We start from the raw sequence: 21173 nt of genomic DNA, 5'->3' as shown, positions 1-21173 counted from the left end.
GCTGATCCAGGCTTCTTTCTTTGCATTTCTTCTTATTTTGTGGAACTTGGCTCTTAGTCTTTTGAAGTTAATTAGGTTACTAGTTGTGGGGAATTTACGAAATAAATTCCAAGATCTGTTTTTTTCCCGTTTCGCATGCGTACAATCTTGGTTCCACCAGTAGTTACTGTGTTTCCGTTTCCCTGGTAAAGATTTTGGTATTGCAATGGTGGCAGCTAGTAATATTTGAGTAGTAATGTGTTCCGTGACATTTTCTATGGTCTGAGATTGTATAATTTTATCATCTAATTGAACACGAGAGGCATATTCACTCTAGTGTGCCCTACGGAATATCCAAATGGAGCGACGTGGGGAAGGGGAGTTTGCTCGTGTTTGGAGTTTGCAGAGGATTGGCAGGTGATCACTGTTCATTGGATTGTTAAGAACAGACCACTCCATAATAGTATATAAGGAGGGAGAACAGATCGAGAGGTCTATTGAACTCATGGATCCAGTCGAAAAATGAATGTAGGTTGGCTCGCCAGTATTTAAAATGGTGAGTTGATAAGCATCAAGAAAGGATTCTAGTAGCTTACCTCTCTTGTTAATTGTTGGAGATCCCCACAGCGAATGATGTGCATTGAAATCTCCGAGCAAGCAGAACGGAGATGGTAGCTGGTCTATTAGATTTTCTAGGTCGTCTGAAGTGAATAAGAAATTAGGAGGGATATATATTGACGCTATTGTAAGAGTGATACCAATTTCAATACGCACTGCCACTGCTTCAAAAGGGGTCTGAAGAGCAATATGTTTCGATGGAACGTTGTTTCTAACAAGAATTGCCACTCCTCCACAGGCTGGCGAGTCTATTCTCCTATCTCGTCTGAAGATGGTGTAATTTTTAATGGTGGGACACACTCGTGCATTTAAGTAGGTTTCCTGTAGGGCTATGCCTGCTAGATCATACCGGTCGATGAGATCATATAAATCGTCTTTTGTATTGCGAAAGCCTCTACAATTCCATTGGAGGAATCTTTCCATTAAGTGGTTTTATTGTTTATTTTTGTTTCTGACTGCTTTTTAGTTGAAACTTGCTTAGATCGATCCAATTTCCCTTTCTCTTTTTTTGGAAAGTAGGGACGTGTGACATCCATCTCATCAGTCGCATGCAGTTCTAATATACCATCATCTGATTCATTGCGTTGGTCAACATCCATGCCCGTAGCTACTGGTGGGTTCAGAACTTTAGTTTCTGCCACTTTTGGTTTTGCTGTTTGAGGCACGTCGGTTGGAATGGTAATTGGGGTGTTACTGGCTTGTTCAGCTTTTTGCTGTGAAGGACACTGTTTGGAAGCAGAGAGCAAGGAACGTGCCCAATCGGCGATGGATATATTTGGAGGAACTGTAACATCTGTTTGAATACCTACTGACTGACATTGTTTAGCAGCAGTGGCATATGTACGCTTTGGTTCTGTTATGAGTATTTGTCTTCTTGCCTCTGAGTATGTGACTTTATTCTCGACTTTATATTTTTGGATTTTTTTCCCTTGTTTCCATAGTTCGCATATTTTGGAAAAAGCTGGGTGATTACCTTTACAGTTTGGGCAATGAGGAGTAGCAGTGCATTCAGATTGATTATGTTCCTTTGATCCACAATTTGGACATATTGCCTCACCTCTACATGCAGTTTGGGAGTGTCCATATTTTTGGCACTTATAGCACCTGATTGGATTCGGGATGTAAGGACGCACACGGCAATGAAGATAGCCAGCTTTGACAGATGTTGGTAGGATAGGAGAACTAAAAGTGAGTATTATACTCCTTGTAGGAACAAGAATACCATCTTTCCGAGTCAGGATTCTCCTTGCTTGGATTACTTTTTGTTCTTGAAGCTCTTGGACTATTTCCTCTTCTGATACATTTACTAAGTCCCATTCTGCAATTACACCCTTCGAGGAGTTTAGGGTGGCATGGGGAGTGACTTTTATTGGTTGTCCACCAAAGGTAGTCTGCTTTAATAACTTTGCAGAGTGTTGCGCTTTACTGGTCTCTACAAGAATATCCCCGGACTGAAGTCGCCTTACCATTTTCGGTGAACCTGCAACAGACTCAATACATTTTTGGATAAGGAATGGCGATAACTTACTCAGAGGCTGCTCTGAGAGAGAGTGTAGAATGAGGAATGATGGTATCTCCTCTTGAGGGGTTGTTCTCAGCCTCTTGGGTTGAGAGAAGTCATTATCATTGTCATTTATATTGTCTCGTCTTGAGCTCAATGGCTCTATAGGTGGATATATATTTTTATCCATCTTTGCTCCTTTCAGCCCTGGGAGAGTGAATTTCTCCTCCCAGGTTACCGGCCCCGCCACGGGGAGGCAGGAGCAGTGCCGCTAGAGTGACCAAGCGGTATAAAAGTTAGTACGTTAATTTAAAGAAAAAAAGAAAGGTGTTTTTCCTTTCTTAAACTAGCTTACGATTTGTAAGACTAAGTTGCCTAATAATAGGAAAGTAAGAAAACTTTTATAACTGAAACAGAACTATATCTTTGAGAAAACGCTCTAATAATCACTCAGGAAATTGCTTGATCACTATAACGCTTGGCACCCGGGGCCACGAAGAGCTTGTATAGAAAAATTTCTGTCGTTATGCAATGAAGAGTATTCAAACAGTGGAAAATGCAAGGTCTTGCATCTGAAGGTATCAGTCACCCTAGAATAATGTACACTTGGGTAGCATCAAACTCAATAGAAGCGGTAACCAACAGGACTAGGGAGAATTAAACCATGTGTGAATAGTGTTGGTTGGTTGTCAGAATAGATCATGGGTTGTTGGGGAAGCTAGCTGGTTCCTGTGTGTCATTGACGGGTTCTGTCAATGACATATAGATTTTATTCCATGATATAGGACATGGATTAGATTACATCTTGAATACTTCATACAATCTCGTAGACCTGGCTGAAAGGGTACAAAGAAGAGCAACGAGATTTGAGGGCACAAAAGGTTATTCTTATCAAGAATTACTCTGGTTTCGAACCGCCGTAACTTAAAGAACTCAGAAGAGGTAAGAGTGCTGTAAGGTACCGTGTTTTTAAACTAGCATCTGCGGGGTTACCTGATTGAGATGATTAAGGAAGGACTGAATTAAGTAAATGAGGGCATCTTTATACCTAATCATGTAATATACACGCACACGGTGGGTTATAAATTTAAATTGAAAGGGGGTAATTGAAGAGTGGATGTCCGAGATTTTCCTTTAGGCAAAGTGATTGACTGCTGGAATAAACTCCCACCTACCCTTTGGGTGGTTGAAATTTATCTAAATGCAGTCGTAGTGGTTGGACAAATACTTGAAAGAAATGAGGAAATATAGTGAGAGAAGGGGACAGTTTTTTTTTTTTTTTTGGTTTCTTCCTTGCATGATTTTACCAATAATGATTGACTCATTACGAGGTATGATCACTTGTCTAATATGCAAATAAGCGCGGTAGCTGCATATCTCACAATGTCCTGCTTTGTGTTAGTCTTAACTATTTGTGTTCTGTTGCTAGGTTTTCCAAAGAGAACAAAGCGACCCGTCATCCGTTCACTTACCTTCCCTTCGGTGCCGGACCGCGATACTGTGTGGGGATGAGATTCGCCCTCATGGAACTCAAACTGTGTATGGTAAAAATTCTGAGCCAAATTCGCTTCCACGTCTGTCCTGAAACAAAGGTAAGATCCTTAATCTTCTTCTTCTTTCTTTCTGCGTTTTGGATTCTCTGAATGTTTCAGTACTTCTTATTTTGCTATATTTCCAAAGATTCTTGAAAATTTGCTACATGAAAGCATTTTATGCTAGCGAAAACGCAACACTGCTTGCTTATAGACATCGAAGTCAACTTTCGTATTGCTGATTGCAAGCCATTAACCTCAAGAAAGATCTCTTATTAGCACTTAACATAAGTCACACTATTTTCTTTCCAGTTAAATGGGTTTGACTAATCCCATGCATAACGCTTCCACCAGAAGTCGTGTTCTCTCTACCTACTGTGCGTTCTTCATTCTAAAATTTTGATTTGCTGTACGCGCAGAATAGAAGGAATCTTGCAGAAATAAATATTCCAGTGAATGAGAGGATAGGCAGACATCATACAGAAGAAATGTGAGGTTGTTGTTGTTGTTGGGTTTAACGACACAAAGGCTACTTGGGCCATATTGTGTCTTCTAATAGTGAATATGAAATAATATCTATATTTTATGATATATTTGTATCCGGTTTAGGAAAGTATATAGTTCCTTTTTATTAGAATCATCTCCCAGAATCTGCAATAAATTTATTGATGACTGTGTTTTAGCAATTGATTTAAAAGTATCTAAGCGGATGTTCTGAAGGTGGGGACAGTCCACTAACAAATGGCGAATGGTCAGTTGTACTTGACATGATGTACATTGTGGAGCGCTGTCATTAGTTAATAGATAGAGATGAGTGAGATAAGTATGCCCAATCCTGAGCCTTCCTAAAATTGTTTCTTCTCGTCTGCTTTTCTGGAAGCTGGAGGGCCACAGCTTTGGTTCTGGTTTTATTTGGAATAATTTGTTTTCTGGATAACTTCTCCAGATTAATGACCAGCTATTGTAACATGCTTTATGGATGATATGTTTATAATCAGTATATGGGGATCGAAAAGTCTGCAAAAGAGTAGTATCTGGTTGTTTGGCTGCTAGATCTGCTCTTTCGTTTCCTGCTATCCCAGAATGACCTGGAATCCAACAGAATGTTACAGTTTGGTTTGACTCATTACACACAAGTAATTTAGAATGGATTTGTTTTATTACAGGGTGAGAGGAGTTCGTATTACTATTTATGGCAGAGACAGCACTGAGCGAGTCAGTGTATATTATGGCAGACGAAATTAGAAGTTGAGTAATATGCCCTAGAGCCAAGTTAATAGCATAAAGCTCAGCAGTGAAGATACTGCATTCTACAGGTAATGAGACGGAAGTGCTGAAAGATGGAAAGATCGCAGCAGCGCCTACTTGGGTCTCAGTTTTCGATCCATCTGTATAGATCTTACAGGCCTGTGAATTAAAAGCAGAGTGAGCTTCATGTAACTGTGCGATATTGAAGGGACACAAGGTGTTCTTTCCCCACTGTTGGAAATAGTCATCGTAAATTGCAGGGATATTTGTCCACGGTGGATCAGGAGGTGTTATGTCCTGATATATATTGTCGATTGCAATATTCCACGTTTGAGTTAGTTCTTTAAGTCTAAGTGCAGCAGGTGTGTTTTCATTTGGTTTACTGTTGTAAAATGAGTCCCATTCGGTGTTGTACAGACATCTCCAATTCGGGTGGTAGGGAAGACTGCGGATTTTTGCGGCATACATTAAAAGCAATGTTTTCCTCCGAAGATGTAAGGGAGGTTCGTGGGCTTCAATGTAAAGGCTCTGGACTGGGGATGTTCTGAAAGCCCCTAGAGAAACTCGAAGGGCACTGTGCTGGATGGTATTTAATCGTTCTAATGTACTCTTCCTCGCAGAGTCATACACTGGGGAACCGTAGTCCAAACGGGATCTGATGAGAGCTCTATAAATATGGATAAGCGTATGCCGATCAGCGCCCCAAGACATGGATGACACACACCGAAGGATATTCAATTTCTTCAAGCAGATGGTACGAAGATAGGCCACATGTGCTTGAAAGTTCAGTTTTCTATCTAGAATCAGGCCAAGAAAGCGGACAGTGTTAACCAGAGGAACCGACACATTTTTTATCTTTAACTCAGGATCAGGATGAAATGACCGGAGTTTGCAGAAATGAGTGGTAGTGGATTTCTGTTCAGCAAGATGGTATCCATTGCGTAAAGTCCACGATTCTATTCTGTTTAGAGTAATTTGTAACTGTCTTTCGATAGTATTCATATTTTGTGATTGGCACGATATGGTGAGGTCATCTGCATACATATATACTTCAATAGTTTTTGGAAGATCTTCCAATATATTGTTGACCCTAATTGCGAATAGGGATGGACTCAGTATAGAACCCTGTGGGACACCCTCTTCTTGAATATGAGATGCTGATAGGAAGTTTTGATATCTGACTTGAAAGGTACGTAACTTTAAAAAGTTCTGAATAATTTGAGGGAGATAGCCTCTCAACCCTAACTGATGCATATCTGTGATAATACCATGACGCCATGTGGTGTCGAATGCTTTCTGAATATCCAGGTTGACCATAACTAAATGTTGTCTCCTGACGAAGGCGTTACGTATGTTGGATTCAATTTTGACAAGTAAATCTAGGGTGGACCTGTTTTTGCGGAAGCCATATTGGTGATCAGAAAGCAGATTTTGGGATTCAAGAATCCAGGTGAGCCTCTTATGCACCATCCTTTCGAAGGTCTTGCCCAAACAGCTTGTCAATGATATTGGTCTGTAATTTTGAACTAGAGATGTATCTTTTCCCGGTTTTGGTATTGCACAAATATAGGAATGACGCCATGAGAGAGGATATGTGTTTTCTGAGAAGATCCTATTATAAAATAGCAATAGTATGTACAGATCAGCTTCACACAGATGTTTAAGCATTCTGTAGTGAATGCCGTCTGGTCCTGCTGCACTATTTGGAGATTTACTCAAGGATTCTTTGAGTTCAGCTATAGTAAAGGGCTGGTTATATGGAAGTGGGTGATTAGTTGAAAAATTCAATTTTTTTCGTTCTTCATTAGTTTTAATTCTCTGAAAAGCAGTCACATAAGTGGTTGAGGCGGAAGTATTATAGAAATATTCTGCTAAAGCATTTGCGATGTCAGTAGGAGAAGATAGGTCCTGCCCATTCCACTGAATTATTGGAGACTGTAGAGGTAGAAATTTTCCATTGAGAGCTTGTATTTTTTTCCAGATAATCCGAGTGTCAGTATTTTTGTTAATAGTTGAGGCGAACTTAATCCAGGAGTCACGTTTTGCTTTTTTCCTAATTTGTCTTGCTTTGGCTCTCAGTTTTTTGAAAGCTATAAGGTTGGCAGTAGTGGGGAATTTGCGAAATTGGTTCCAAGCACGGTTTTTTTCTACTTTCGCTATGGTGCAATCTTGATTCCACCAATGGTTTTGGTGTACCCGCTTGCTCTGGTTGGATTTTGGAATAGACATTTCAGCTGCTGATAATATATGGCTGGTAATGTGTTCGGTTACTTCATCAATATGTTGTTGCTGTACATACTGTTTGTTTAATAGGACACAAGTACAGTAGTTTTCCCAGTCTGCTTTGTGGAAATTCCAAGATATACGGGCTTTGGGGCATGATACGACCTGTGTTTGAAGCGAGCTGATGATTGGAAAATGGTCACTGTGGAATGGATCGTTCAACACCAACCATTCCATACTTGGAAAAAGAGATGCTGAACAGATAGATAAATCTATGGCAGATGTTGTGCCTGCAGGTAATTGAACATACGTTGGAGAGCCAGTGTTTAATACAGTCAGATTATGGTTATCTAGGAATGTTTCAATTAATTGGCCTCTCTTATCCATAGTGGAGGATCCCCACAATGGATGGTGACCGTTAAAATCACCGAGTAAACAGACAGGAGGTGGCAGTTGTGTTAAAAGGTTGTCAAGTTCAGTCTGGGTACAAGGATAATTAGTAGGTATATAAACAGATGCAAGGGTTAATGATATTCCCATTGCTATCCGAACTGCTACAACTTCTAGGGAGGTTACTAGTTGGAGATGTCTTGATGGTATGGTAGTTTTGACAAGAATACCTACCCCTCCACGAGAAGAGTCAGAATCCCTGTCTCGCCTAAACATAGTATAGTTTTTGAATTTGAGTGAAACTTTTGGTGATAAAAATGTTTCCTGTAAGCATACTCCTAATGCGTTAGTTTGTGTGAGTAAATCATTCAGGTCATCTATATTACTGCGTAATCCTCTGCAGTTCCATTGTAGGAATTTGTTCATTGCTTGGGTTTATTTGACGAAGATTGATCTGACTGTTTTTTCTGAGGTTTCTGCCTGCTTAGTTTTGATTTTTCATTTTTGGGAAAGGTTGGGCGTCCTGTATCCATGGTATCATTGGCATGTAATTCTAGGACTGTGTCTTCGTCCTCTGACTGAACTTCCATTTGAATGTTGCTATAGCATGATTTCATTGTCTTTTGATTTTCAACACTAACAGATTTTGTTCTTTCGGGCAAGGTTGAGATGGCATCAGTTGGGACACTGATTGGCGTGTTGCTGGTTTCATTAACTGTAGATTTTTTATTGCACGTTAGCATGGTTTTGGCCCAGGTGGCAAATGAAATGTTTGGTTCTATGGAGACATCTGTTTGAGTTGAAATTGACCGGCTGTTTTTAGAGACCGATGCGTATGATCGGCTAGGCATGGTTAACAGTATTTGCTTCCTTGCTTCAGGGTATGTGACTTTATGCTCTACCTTATATTTCTGGATTTGTTTGCCTGTTTTCCAAAGGTCACATGCTTTAGAAAAGGCAGGATGGCTTCCTTTACAGTTAGGGCAACTAGGAGTGGCAGCTGTACAGTCTCCTTGGGAATGCTCCTTAGAGCCACAAATAGGACACACAGCATCGCCTCGGCATGCCGTCTGAGAATGGCCATACTTCTGGCACTTAAAGCAGCGAATGGGATTTGGGATGTAGGGCCGAATCTTGCAGTTTAAATAACCTGCTTTAACAGAAGATGGAAGAGTCGGAGTACTAAATGTCAAAATGACGGACCTGGTTGGTAGTAGGTTCCCATCTTTTTTGGTCATTATTCTCCGCGCATGAGTCACTTTTTGTTCCCTGAGTTCTTGTATTATCTCTTCTTCTGACACTGATAGTAAGTCCCATTCGCTGATAACGCCTCTAGAGGTGTTAAGAGTGTTATGGGGCGTAACTGACACTGGAATACTGTTAAATGATGTTAATTTTAACAGCTTCTCTGAGTGAGTTGTCTTAGAAGTTTCAATTAGAAGGTCTCCAGATTGGAGACGCTTAACCATTTTAGGAGATCCACAAACCGATTCTAAACATTTCTGTATAAGAAAAGGCGATAGTTTGCCAACAGGTTGCGTGGATAATGAGTGCATTATAAGAAATGCTGGCACGTCATTATTCTGATTTTCCGTCCTTAGTCTCTTTGGACGATTGGAGTCATGGTCAATGTCAGGAATTTCTGACCTTGAGCTCGAGGGCTCTAACAGTGGATAGTCACTTATATCCATGTCGGCTCCTTTTGGCCCTGGGAGTTTGTCTTTACCACCCAGGTTACCGGCCCCGCCACGGGGAGGCAGGAGCAGTGCCACGAGGTGACCAAGCGGCTATTAGTTGTGTTAGTAATAAAGAAAACGAAACAGAAAGGTTTCTTTCCTTTCTGGGCCTTTGCCTACTTCTTGCAGAACAAAAGAGCTACTTAAATATAAAATGAGAAAAAACGGTATTCAGAAATAAACAGAATATATACAATGGCAAAAGCTCTTTAGATAGCTCGCTTTGGAAAACGCACTGAGATCGCTTGGCCACGGAACGCTTGGCACCCGGGGCCAGAAATGTGAGGATTATGCGGCACTTGATAATTCATTGTCATTACAATTTGTGGCACTGACCTGTTAAAAGGAAGACGGAAACAGATGCTGAAGTTCGCAAATGATCACGGTATGGTCAAGTTGAGTAAAGTCTGATAAATAACAATTTTATCATGGAGTAAATGACTGTAACGCAATTTATATCATTCTTTATGATAACCCCCATGACGAAAGGGACTCGTTCACATTGATTTAAAGTGTTCTGTAGATTATAATAACATCCTAGTTTTGGTCCACTATGGACGTGGTTGGAGGTGCATCACTAAAATCAAAACTAGGAGCACTGCTAATAATGTTGTGGCATGGCAGGTTGGTGTGGACTGCTGGACCACAGATTACACACGCGATAAACAGACGTTTCTTAGCTTATTATAAACAACTAGAGCAGTTAGCTATGAGTGTTTAGAAATTTGTAACTGCATAACCAATATTAACAACCATTGTTGATATGCGAATTCACCGAATTTAGAGAATTCTGCTTTGCAGACAACTGGTAATATCACCTGCAAATAGAATCGGACTGGTGTTGAAGCCTTCATGAAATGATCACGAAAACCTGAATCAGAAAAAAATGACAAGGGAACCCTTCAGCATATTGTCAGCTCGGAATATAGGTCGACGTTGTCGAAGCACTCAAAGGCCTACAACGAGACGATTCGGGTATGTATCAGCACCAATACAGTTTGCAGGACGCTATATGATATGGGTTACTATTGCGACCATTGGTAGCTACAGTCGTGCAGTCGTCCAGCTTGGTGTAAAGCCCGTCGTTCTTGGACCGTAGACTAATGGAAAGCTTTTCTGTGGGGGTGACAAGCCAAAGTACGCTGTCTACAGTCTGACGGTTGTGCCTGGGAGAGGCGGATTCCACAGACAGCTACCTGCCAAACGGTATCTTTCCGATAATGAAGTTTGTTGGAGGCAGCGTGATGGTCCGAGGCTGTTTTCCATAGTTTGTCCTGCGACCATTGGTTGTTTTGGACAAAATCATGAATGCTTAGTTCTACCTACGCCTCCTGGATTAATGCCATACTTAAGTTGTGGCAGCAAATCAGGGAGGATCCATACCTCTATCAGCAGGACGACGCTTCATGTCATACATTGTGATGGACTCGTTTTTGGACATGAGCGTCGAAAAGTTGGACGGGCCAGCCCAAATCCTTACCTCAATCTTGCACAGAATCTCTAGAATGGATTGGATCTTCGGATGCGTGTGAGGGGAGACTGCAAAAATCAGAGCTGAGCTGGTCGCCGCTGTGAAAACTGAATGTCGGAAAACATCGGAGGTCATTTTAAAAAAGTTGGAGAGCGTCCTACGTAGACTACAGGCTGTTGTTGTTGTTGTATTAGGGCTTTAGGAGCATCTATGACTAAAGGCACATTGCTCCGTGTATACTTTCTGTTAATTGCATGTGTTCTGTTGGGTCCTCAAAGAATATCCTGGGAGATGGCGACGCTGGATAGAAAAGGCAGGCCTCGGTTCAAATCCCATAAATGATGCGAGGAATTTGTGTTTGTGTTTGGCTGCTGAAATGGGCAAGTTGGGAAGCAAAGCTTCAACAACAACAGCGCACGACAGCCTTGGCAATGTCGATGAAATACAGCAGACCTCTCAACTCATAAAGGCAGAGGGGCTTCTCATTACTGTGAAGATACTCATCGGGCAGATTTCGGCTCCCTTAATTTGGGAAAAGTGCTGCTGACGCGTTCTACCGCCTCGCCTTCGCTCCACTCCAACATTGGAAACAACCGAAACCATCACACATCACAGAACGGTTCATCCTTAATCAAATGCTGCATATTGTGCAAAGGCTAGATATCAACCTACAGACGTTCCTTCTAATCGCACCTATAGGAACAGGATATTGGCATTTAAGACCACCACTCCTCTTCAAGATGTAGAATAAATCAAGGGCCCTCCGATATCAGTGTTAATTGTCGGCCAAGCTCATTGAAGTCCGGTTTACTGACAACCATCCAGACAAATAGTAATGCAACTTGGAACGGTTTTTCTAGTGCCATACGCAATGTCTAGTTCAGTTACCTACAAATACAATTTGTAGTGCATGAAAAATTACACCGTCTGGATCACGTGTATCTGTTATTTCAAAATCTGTTTTGTGAACCCCTGGCAGTGATAGGATTACTGCAATCACTTTGTATATACTGTATATAGTTGCAATGAAGATTCTTCTTGCAATAAACAAACGCTCCATACCAGATGTATATCGGATTCCTAAAAGGAATTTCAATGAAGTTCACCACAGAAATCTGACCAATCTGTAGGCTTTACGAAGTCCGGATGTAAGTTACTCGTATATAATTCAATTATGAAAGAAACCATTGCTGATGCATAACACAGGATTATGGTGTAGGAATTCTCCACAGTCTTTATTGGTGTAATGACTGTCCGTAGACGAAGTGAGCGCGAGATATCGCCGTCTTACAATCGTTTGGAGAGGTCTGGGTTCAATTCTGGTCAACAAACGCAGAAAATTTTGAAGTCCACTTCAATTGGGGCTCCACTTAGTTGACCTTAGTCAGAGGGATTACGGTTTACTTTTGAGTTATAAGCGACACGCCTTGGTACCGTTAGAAGTAATTTAATTTAACGATAATAATTTGATACTGTAAAGACTGGCTCTTCTATTTATTTTTATTATTTTGCATTTTCACCTACCCTACATGTGACTTTTTCAGGTGCCCATCGAGTACTACAAGGGACAGTTCATTCTGCAACCGAAAGGACTGATTCTTCAAGTAACCGCAAGATAAGACACTAGCGTGCTCCTCCCCGATAGTATCAGTTGGAAATTTTTGGCATCGGTGTGGAAACTGCCCTCAAAAAAACTGGAACTTGCACCAGGAATAAAAAATACCATCATTTAAATGTAATGGATAACAGATAAATAAAAAAAAAAATGCAAAATGCTGAGAAATAAAAGAAATATTTACAGTAATTACCTTTCTAATATTAATTATCAAGCATTGGAAACAAACAATTTTTGAATGACCATTTTTAAGACACACAGAAGTTCCCCTCTCTGGTAGAAGTCGCAGTTACGGTATTTCAAAAAACTGATCGTTGGATGTCATCAGAAATTGAGGGCGCGTGTTACAAGCCCTCTGAGCCTTTCGAAATTTGTAGTAGTCGATACCCTGAGAAGATAAATAAGGATTATACAGCAATTAAGCCACAACGAATGCTGTAGGCTAGAAAACTGGCGGGTGGGGAGTGGAATACACGGAACTGGGTGATCAAGAAAAAATACGAACCTTTATTCAGTAAATTTGGAAAAGATTCTTTCTTTGCTTAAATTGAATTTTTCATTCTGGACTTCTGACGCACAATTCGTTTTAAATTCCAGTGGTCTCGTTCCTGGAGTACCGACTTTCTTCAGCTTTTCTTCCTTTTATAGCTGCTTCTCCTATCGTCTTAACTCAGCCCATACTTTTGAGATGGTTGTTTTCGACGCACATTGCTAGTTGGTTGGTTTATTTTTTATGGCCCATTTACCAATTGCAGTCATTTCCTTCGTTTTCTGATGTGGCGGCTGCTGCTGTTGCCGCCAAACGTGATCCAACAACAACACCTTTCCGAAAATCAGGAGAATTCCAAACAACAAGATCGACTAAGAAGCTCCAGGAAAGCGTACACTATTCATCCGGTACAAACCAACTTGTGGGAGTACCATGTGACAACTGATATTTGCATACGTACGTTTGATTATCTATTGATGCGAACTGAAAAAGTATCTAATTTTTTTGGCCAGTAAGCATACATTCCTATTGGCATGTGGTTATTGATATAGAAACAATGATACCACCGAATCAGATTATAATAATTAAAAAAGAAATCCTTAGAAGAAGAGTACAGCAATTTATGAAATTGCTGTACTCTTCTTCTTTAAATGAATACTTTGAAAATACGTTAAAGTATTCATTTATCACTGAAGGTTAATGAAAATTATTGTTCAATATATTACACGTTGTAATGGGAGCTATCGTGTAATGTGGACAAAAATAAGAAAGAAACTAATAACTGATACTTGGGGGAGGGGGTGGGAAAGAGGCACTCAAATTTCAAAATTAAACTTTGATTTAAATTTTAGTGTTGTTAAAGAGATTTCGGAATTTCTTGTTTGACATGAGGGCACACTTACTTTCTTTGCTAAACATAAGACAGGATTGAATTTTAGAACTGAGGATGTTTTCTCTGTTAATTTCGCTCCACTGGAAGTTAGCTGGGGGATCAGCATTTAAGGAAATGTTCGTCGATATTCAAAACGTCGTCTGCGCAGAGCAGACGACGTTTTGTCCAATTGGGAGGTGAATACAGTATGCTTAGAATTGTCGAGAGAACGTTCAAGAAACCTGACACTAATACACAGAAGGAAAATTTATCTGACAAAGCAGAACTTCAGGAAACAGCGACAGATCGTTTGAGAAACTGGAAAATATAAAGTGTAAAGTATGTTGATATCAAGCAGCACCAGGGGTTCCCCCCATCCGCGTTGCTTTCATTGTGTGTGTACCAGTTGACTGGGAATACCAGAGATTGAAAAATGTGTGGGTTTGGGTTTTATTGGCGCATCAGCAACTAAGGCTATAATGAAAGTGTGTGGGAATTGTATTTGTGTGGTGTCGTGTACAGTTGTTAGGCCGAGACGGGGCGAAGATTATTTTTGGACTAGATTAAAGTTTGTGTAGGGCGTTCGCGTCGTGCATAGGTAGAATGGGGGGAGGGGAGGCAAAACGTTGGGGGATAAAGGTAGAATTATGGGGGTGACAGAGTAGATGTTCCCAGGTGGTCAGTGAGGCATGCCCATGCCTCACTAGAGGGAAAAGGAGGGTCGGCGGGGAGACGGATGACAGGGTATCTCCCTTCCTCCCCACCTGGGGTTAAAGCAATCGTGTCAGGTGCTCGATTTTGTTCGCCAATATGGCTTGGTGGCAGAGAAGCTACAAAGTCCAGGTCGGTGTGTTGCTTTGACAAGTCCAGGGTTGAGGTCATTCATACGGATGTAAGCCGTGTTCTTTATTCCTAGTAAAGTTGGTTCCTTGTAAGTTCCCCCGATGCAGCGATCATAACACCTAGTTATCAGTTCTGTTGCATACTCAGCTTGAATTTGGCCTGTCTTCGAAGATTTCTTCCGTTTTATTTTACTGTTGTTGGTCACAGTTTAGTTGTTGTACGATGAAGGTACGTCTCCTGTTGTAGAATTCATCTGCGAATTTGGAGAATGCAATGTATTCCTCTTTACTGTCGGGTAGGTGCTTTTCCCTCTATCTGGACAAAAAGGTGATCCTGGAGACGAACCGGCAGCGAAAGTCATCGTACAGCCAGCAATCATGCATGAGGTGCTGACAGCTCTCAGACTGTCCACAGCAGCGTGTAGGGTCCTCTGTGATGCTCAGGGCTGTGAGTTTTGCCTTGAATGCTCCGTGTCCGGAATGCAAAAAGGTTGTATAAAGGCGCGATGATAACCAGAGCGGGGTTTTCGGATGTAATTTCTCTACGTTGGGGAGAAATTTCCTAGTGATCTCTCCCTTGGGAGAGTTGTCCCACCTATATTGCCATATTTGCGTGAGGTGGGCAGTGAGTCTTTTCTTCTCGGTCAGCAGTGGGATCTGCATTGAAGTTCATGAAAATGCAGGCGTTCCCGTTAGATAATTCGTAGAGGATTTCGATTCTGGCCACTCCACTGGAAGAGATCTCATCCTTGCCTCCTTTCCTTACACACCTGATCACCTGCCAGAGACTTATTTTAATTCGGACCACAAGCCAATGATTTTTCTTTTACAGATACCTATTCCAAACTTCAATGTTCTGAATTCAACTAACACCAGAGTAACAGTTAGTCCCAGATTTTTGAGCATTGCTAAATGTGTTGAGGCTGCCTATGCCATCCCGTGGTCAGTCTTAGAAAACTGTGATCTTGAAATTGCAGTGAATTTGCTTACTAATTGGCTTAAGACGATTGCGATATTTGCAGCATCAAAGAGAATTTCTATTATGCCTCAGTCCAGAGCATGGTGGACTCCAAATCTTAATATGAGCTTCAGATTAAAACAGCAACTAAACAAATTTTTGGAAGCAGTCGCAAAGTGTTCAAGACAGGGTAGCCTACTGTAGAGCCAGTGCACTATTCAACAAGCTGAAATCTCAAGCAATTAAGAATTATATGGACACTATCCTTCGTAGAAGGAAAAAAAAAACCCTACTTTGAACGGCCTTCTGATTTCCCCCTAAAACTTGAACCTGACCAGTGGCTAGACTTTATATCTAGATTTGCCTAGAACCCGGAACAATGTGCTGATCTTCAGACACCAACAACTTCAACAACTGGAATCCCACCTGACACGCTATCTGCAGTATCAATCTCCAGGGAACAGCTTATTGCTGTCATAAATTCTACACCGGTTTCTGCTAAGGCAGGTGTAGATGGAATAGCCCAATTCATTATTAAATGTCTTAGCCCATATATTTTGGGTCCCCTTCTAACTATTCTTAATGCTATTTTGTCAAGTCATTTCTTTCCCCAGCAGTGGAACATCTACCTTGTGAAGCCTATATCAAAAATTCAATCGACTACTCTTGTTAAGCATTACCGGCCAATCTTCAGCGCCTCAAGTCTTCTAAAACTCCTAGAGAAGGTACTTCTCCCCATTCTAACTAAACAACTTCTTCTACATCAGCCTCATCAAATCCACTACTCCCTTCCTCAGAGATCCACTGTGACTAATCTATTAACCACCATCAGCTCTATTCTCTCTGCGTTTGAATCTCATGCAGAGCTTGCAGTCACCTATGTAGACCTCGAAGCAGCTTTCACTCAATAAACGTTCCTGCAATGCTGAAGCTACTTTTACACCATTATCAAATCAAGGGAGACACTTTACAGTTCCTCACTTCACCCCTTCAAAATAGAATAATCCGGCTTACTGTCCACGGCCAAACATACGAGCGAGGTGTCTCTACAGGCATGCCACAGGGTGGTATCTTATCTGGACTCTTGTTTACAGCGCTTATCTCTCCGCTTGTTTAGTCCAGGCATGATACTCTATGTTATGCTGATGATATGAAACTCCTCACACTGATTTCTCCACATACTGATCTTCTCATGATAACAGCATCAATTAACAATATGCTCCTGGAATTTGCAAACTACCTCCACCAGTTTGGACTAAAAATAAATCGAAAAAAGTCTGAATTTATGATATTCTTATTAAAGAAAACGCCTCCTTATATTCAGCCAATTCTGTATAATTCTCCTATTCCCATCGCCAATAAGCATACTGATCTCGGGGTTGTTTTTGATCCTAAGCTCTGCTTTGGTAACCACATGGAAAAGCTGCTCACCCAGGCAGCTCGACTCCGATGGATGGCGAAACAGTATTTGCATTATATTAATGAAGTAACGACCATCAGAAGATATATAAAAAGCACCGTATACTCTCTGCTTCTATATGTTTGGGCATCTGCTGCCCCTAGCACAATTCGACCACTCTTTTCTACTGAGTTTTGGCTCTTAAAATGCGCCATATACAAACAAACTTCCTCCACAGTTAAGGACAACTGAAATGGGCAGTTTGATAAAAATTCACAGACTTCCCACGCTGATTAGGGTGAAATGCCTTACCACAACTGTAAAAATGATTACTGGCAAAATTTCGGCACCATCATTCTGGGACCTGTGCTCTTGGAGAGTCCCTCAGCGCGACTCCAACTCTGTGCCCACATCTCAGCCGTGTCCACCTATCCGATGGGTTTCTGCCATATCAGCTACTTTCATGTGCCCAGTCTTTGGATGCTGACCTTGAATAAGTTTTCTTGTGACAGGGAGTACAGACGCCGCATCCTTAAATTCTACTTCCCTGATCCTTCTCCTTGAAGCTCACCTTAATGCCGCTAGCCAGCAATATGACATGAAGATGGCTTACCAACCACCCTTGCAGTTTTCCACCTATACACCATATTCTTTGTACATTGTGATGATTATGATTGTATTATACTTTGAGTGTTGAGCTGTATTTACTTTTATTCGTTCATATATGCATTTTTTTATATTTAATTTATTAATTTCTTTTTCTTACATATTGTACTATTACTGTTAACCCCTGGCCTTGTGGCCGTGAAGGGCGAAATTGCAATGTATCCATTGTATTACTATTATTATTATTATTGCAATAAAGATTTCTATATCTTCACTTCGAACTCAGTGATCAGTCAGAACGGAAACTGGATACCCAACAGCAAAAATTAGAAGGCACTGTATATTTACAAAGCACGCCATTTTGAAGTACGTATACGTGTATCGGTAAAGTTAAAGCGTTTAAATTATCCTTCTTTCAGCATTTCTTGTTCAGAGAACAAAAGTACACAAATACTGAATTGAAACTTATGGCCAGCAGACACTATTGCTAAACTCTGCGTGAATATCTCCTTCAAAAGTTAAGAGAAATCACTTAATACTGCAAAACTAATCCCACATCTAAAAAGAAACTCGCTCCACCCCCCCCCGCTTGGATATTTCGTTGTAATACCAAAACGGGCTAGGACACAGAATACCATGATTCTGTTTCACTAGTCAATCCGGGTGCCTTGACAATATCGGTCTTTTTATTTAAGCAAGAAGAATTCTACCTATCTGATTATATTAATTTATCTTCCTCACCGATTACGAAATTCATGAATAACCTTCACAGAATTACTGCGAAAATCTTCCCCAGAAATGAATACAGTCTAATCTCCACTGGAGTCGTTAATATAACCACCAAAGATTTCTTTACCTGCCTATGATTAAGATAAAACTTGGCAGATAATTTAAAACTTAATGCATCTGTATAATTTCAAATTATGCAATTTTAATTGATCCCCAAACAACCACCTCCCTGATGTGTATCAGAAGTGATACAATGTTCAGTCACTTTACAGTGGGTCCAAGCCCGGAATACGGTGGCATTCCCTGCTATTCTTGGGGGAAAAAACAAACTGTAGCGATAGCTTCTTACGTGGTATTCTTTCTAATCAGTGTTAAACTAGTGGTCTAAATTTAACTAAAGTTGTCTGAAAACAAAAATGCAATTCTGTGGTTAACGTTGTCTGATACTAAGCTCTCGATACTGAGTATCTAAGAAAATGTTTTAAGTATTCTCACCTTTAAAGCTTCGGTCCTCACATTCGCGCAAATTTCAAGGTCTGCCAACAAAATTCCACGTTTCATTCGAAGACTTCCACTTCTAACAAATTTCACTTTTAAGAATGTAACTGTTCTCGGTTACCTGAATGTTACCATGGTTCTACGTGTAGGTACTACAATATGGAAATAGCATTTGGTCGCCAGATGGCGATACTAACCTTCATGTCCTGGAGAGCATAAAGCCAAAATTTTTTCGATTTGATTTGATTTTGATTTTTTATGGCCCAAAAACGGCAAGATTATAGTGCGCCATGAAAGAGTCAAAATTCAAAAAAGTGAGTAGTTTGATAACCTTTAAAAACGATTACATCCTCAAAAGTTCATATATATATATATATATACATATCAATAAATAAAAATCGGGGGGTGGGGAGTGGGGGTACTATGGATGTTTATTGGCGCATAAGCTGCTAAGGTTATAGTGCGCCTATTCATAGGAATGTTAGTATCTCTCGTACCTCAAGTGGTCAACGGGTCGCATTCAGTTTTCATAAGGGTGGTCATAATTCAGTGATCACCCAGTGTTTACCTCATCTGGCCCAGCAGCACCGTTGCGTGTTGTCCTGATCGCTCGTAAAAGTTCACAATATTGAAGAGGCTGGTTATATGAAAGTAATAGTGAGGTTTGAAAGTTGATGGGTCTCTGTTCAGTGATGGTCTTAATTTTTTGGAACTCCAGAGTGTAGATTGAAGCAGCTGAGACTTGGGCAAACGTTTTGCCCATGGGATTTGCTATATCCAGAGGAGCAGACAGTTCTTGCCCATTGGAGAAAACAACTGGGGAAGAAATGGTTAGAAACTTCCCGGAAAGCTGCTTAATTTTGTTCCATATTAATCTTGGGCCAGAGTTTCTATTGATAATAGATGCAAACCGAGTCTAAGAATCTTTCTTGGCTTGTCTTTGAATGAGACGCCCTTATTCTCTTAGCATTTTGTAGCTAATAAGATAAACTGTGATTAGAGTTCGACGAAATAAATTCCACGCTTTATTTGTTTTTTCTTCTTCAGTTTTGTGCACCCTTCGTTCCACCAACAGTCGAAGTGCCGTCTGATCTGGGGATTCGATATTGCAATTGAGCATTTAGCTGCAACTAAAAGGCAGGATGTGATATAATCGATGACTATATGTATGGGCTGTAGTTGTATAATTTTTTCGTTTAGAGTGATTTCTGACTGAAATTTGGTCCAATTAGCTGTAGAGAATTTCCATTTCCTGCTGAGTTGGTCTAATGGTGGTTGAGTGTGAGCAGATTACAAACAATTGGATAATGGTCGCTGCCCACGGGATCATCCATAGCGGGAAACACTATCGAGGAGCAAATCGACAGATCAATTGCAGAAGTCTGTACAGTAGGTAACTGTATATGGGTTCGTGCGCCACTATTAAGAACAGCGAGGTTTTGTTTATCTAGTAAAGTTTCAATCAGTCGGCCATGTTTGTCTAAATTAGAGGATCCCCATAAATGGTGGTAGCTGTTCAACAGCGGGTTTGTGTATCCTCTTTCTAATCACAGATTCCAAAGGAAGGCAAATCCTGGATCTTGGGTGTCTGTTAAAGCAATCGCAAACATTTATAAAGGTTCAGTAGCCCACTTCTGAATCAAAAATAGAGCTTCCACTTTGGAAATTACTGCTTTCTGGTGTAGATATTTCTATCTATTTCTGACAAAGCGGTATTTTACTCGCGAAGGAGGCAAACCCTCACTCACTACATTTCGAGAAAGACCCTTTCACATTTGGCTTTACATTTGGACGAAGAGCCTTTCCGACTTTTTCGGATACGGCGTTGATAATCCGAGCGTTAATCGTGAACCACCACATGTTTTCTCTGGGGGTGTAGCCTTAGCCTTGTTACACGGGGTTACGGATGGATTCCAGGTTCTGCCGATTGTGGGCATGGTTCCTGTTAATCCGATCGACCGTCAGGCAGAAGTCAGAGAGAAGGGTCATTCCTTTTTCGTCCACAAGGAGGACACTGATTCTGTCGTGATGCGGTTCTGTTTTCTTTTTCTTTTTTTGCTCGGCAGAGTACTATCTTGAGGAGTGGTGAACTCTCCTATAAAGAATGTAGGAGAGTTCGTAGGACTATATCTCTTCATTCTTCTACTGCTTGTGCTCTTTGCACCACTGGATACGGCGACGTGCGTTATCAGGGGTGATGGGTGGCTCGTGTAGCCTAAATGGACCGTAAAATTCAGCTCTGCGGGGTGCTCGACGTAATGCGTTTGACGAAACTGGCCTCTCGCGTCCTCCGTTGAAATCCGTGTATAGCTCATCAGCTGTTGCTTGTCGGTTTCCCTTTGAACATCGCACTAATGTTGGAAAGTTCCGAATCTAGAGTGTACATAGTGTTTGGGTTCAAGCGCCACCGTCAGTTTCCCACATCTGCGCCAACAGAATTCTTGTGAAGAAACACAGTAACACTGTA

General features: G+C 41.0%; 1 protein-coding gene across 1 annotated transcript in view; it reads left to right on the top strand.

Annotated features, from left to right (window-relative positions):
- Positions 1-20904, top strand: part of LOC150085918 (uncharacterized) — a 77224-nt gene extending 56320 nt beyond the window's left edge. Inside the window, exons 24-25 of the mRNA XM_090374741.1 lie at positions 3528-3690; positions 20773-20904. Coding sequence (XP_090230867.1) covers positions 3528-3690; positions 20773-20904 — 295 coding nt within the window. The remainder of the gene's footprint in view (positions 1-3527; positions 3691-20772) is intronic.
- The last annotated feature ends 269 nt before the right edge of the window (positions 20905-21173 follow it).

The sequence above is a fragment of the Mastigoproctus giganteus genome, chromosome 5, assembly GCF_048544385.1.
Source record: "Mastigoproctus giganteus isolate SK-2022 chromosome 5, ASM4854438v1, whole genome shotgun sequence".
Classification (NCBI taxonomy): domain Eukaryota; kingdom Metazoa; phylum Arthropoda; class Arachnida; order Uropygi; family Thelyphonidae; genus Mastigoproctus; species Mastigoproctus giganteus.
This window is presented reverse-complemented; position numbering and strand designations above follow the sequence as displayed.